Consider the following 1144-nt stretch of genomic DNA (forward strand, 5'->3'; position numbering starts at 1 on the left):
GTTGGTTTCACCGTGCCATCGCATGAGGTACCATCGAATCAAAAGAGAAACCACCATTATGGTGTTACAGGCTGGAAATGCAAGTAAAAATACATTCCGAAGGCTTCATCTTTCTGCTCGTTTCTTGCCATTATCCGTTTGGACGCGACAGCTGAACTCTCCAAGTTGATCCAAGGCAACTTCTACAGCACATTGCGCTGTCCATGGCTGTACCGAAGGTGGCCCCGTTCTACGGAAATGCCCCCTTCATACTAGAAGCCGGCGACCTTACTTCAGCTATCGCTTCAGGGCTCCTTCGACCGAACGTCTTCGTTCAGCAAACCGACCGAAATCTAGAAAACTACGGCGTCGCCTACAGTCGCAAGGACAATATCGGTATTGAGACTCATGGTTCTCAAAAGGCCATTCAAACTCGCTGTAAGGAATTTGCTAAGTCTCGCGGATTCCAGCTGAAGGTTGCGGGATTCAGTAGTAAACACGGCGGTGGTAATGCAAAGTACGTCTGCAAGAAATTGAACGGCCAGCAGTTCTTCGACATGGAAGCTGACCAAGGCGCCATCAGTTGTCCCTTTTTCTTCAACGTCAGTGGAGTTGCCGGTGAATGGAAGGTGATAAGGGCCAATTTCTGCCACAACCATCTCAAGAACGTCGGGTTTTATGGACGCCCTGTTGCTGAAGGGACCATCGCTCGTCCTGACAAAACCTGCGGAATACAACACAGCAGGTCGACGAGATGATCCGCCTGGTCCGATCCGAAATGCTGAACAAGTATGATGGCAAAACGGACCGGATGACTGGAGCTGCAATCGCTAAGTTTCTTCTCGGAAAAGGAATTACGACAGGTCGGTCTTCAATAAGCCGAATTAAGCTAACCCTTGACGAGTTGAACCACGGCGATCGATTGACAAATTACCAAAAACTGGAAAGTTATCTGAAGCTCATGGCGGAAAAAAAATGCAGGCTCGGTCTGGAAATTCGAGAAGGACATTGATGGAACTTTTCAGCGTGCCTGCTTCATTCCAAGTATCGGTATTCGAGTGGCAAGAGCGGGTAGGCGTTTATTTGGAGTCGACGGTGCTCACTTGAAAGGTGAGATGAACAACTATGGAGTTTATCTCGTCGCGACAGTGAAGGACTACGACAA

The 1144-nt window shown here is 48.8% G+C and overlaps 1 protein-coding gene across 1 annotated transcript; it reads left to right on the forward strand.

Annotated features, from left to right (window-relative positions):
* Positions 1-203: 203 nt before the first annotated feature.
* On the forward strand, positions 204-774 carry PPTG_12787 (hypothetical protein; the record flags this gene model as incomplete). Its single annotated transcript, XM_008909995.1, has 2 exons — positions 204-608; positions 679-774. The coding sequence occupies 2 exons, from the start codon at positions 204-206 to the stop codon at positions 772-774; spliced, it is 501 nt and encodes a 166-aa protein (XP_008908243.1).
* Between the last annotated feature and the right edge of the window lie 370 nt (positions 775-1144).

The sequence above is a fragment of the Phytophthora parasitica genome (assembly GCF_000247585.1).
Source record: "Phytophthora parasitica INRA-310 unplaced genomic scaffold supercont2.35, whole genome shotgun sequence".
Classification (NCBI taxonomy): Eukaryota; Oomycota; class Peronosporomycetes; order Peronosporales; family Peronosporaceae; genus Phytophthora; species Phytophthora nicotianae.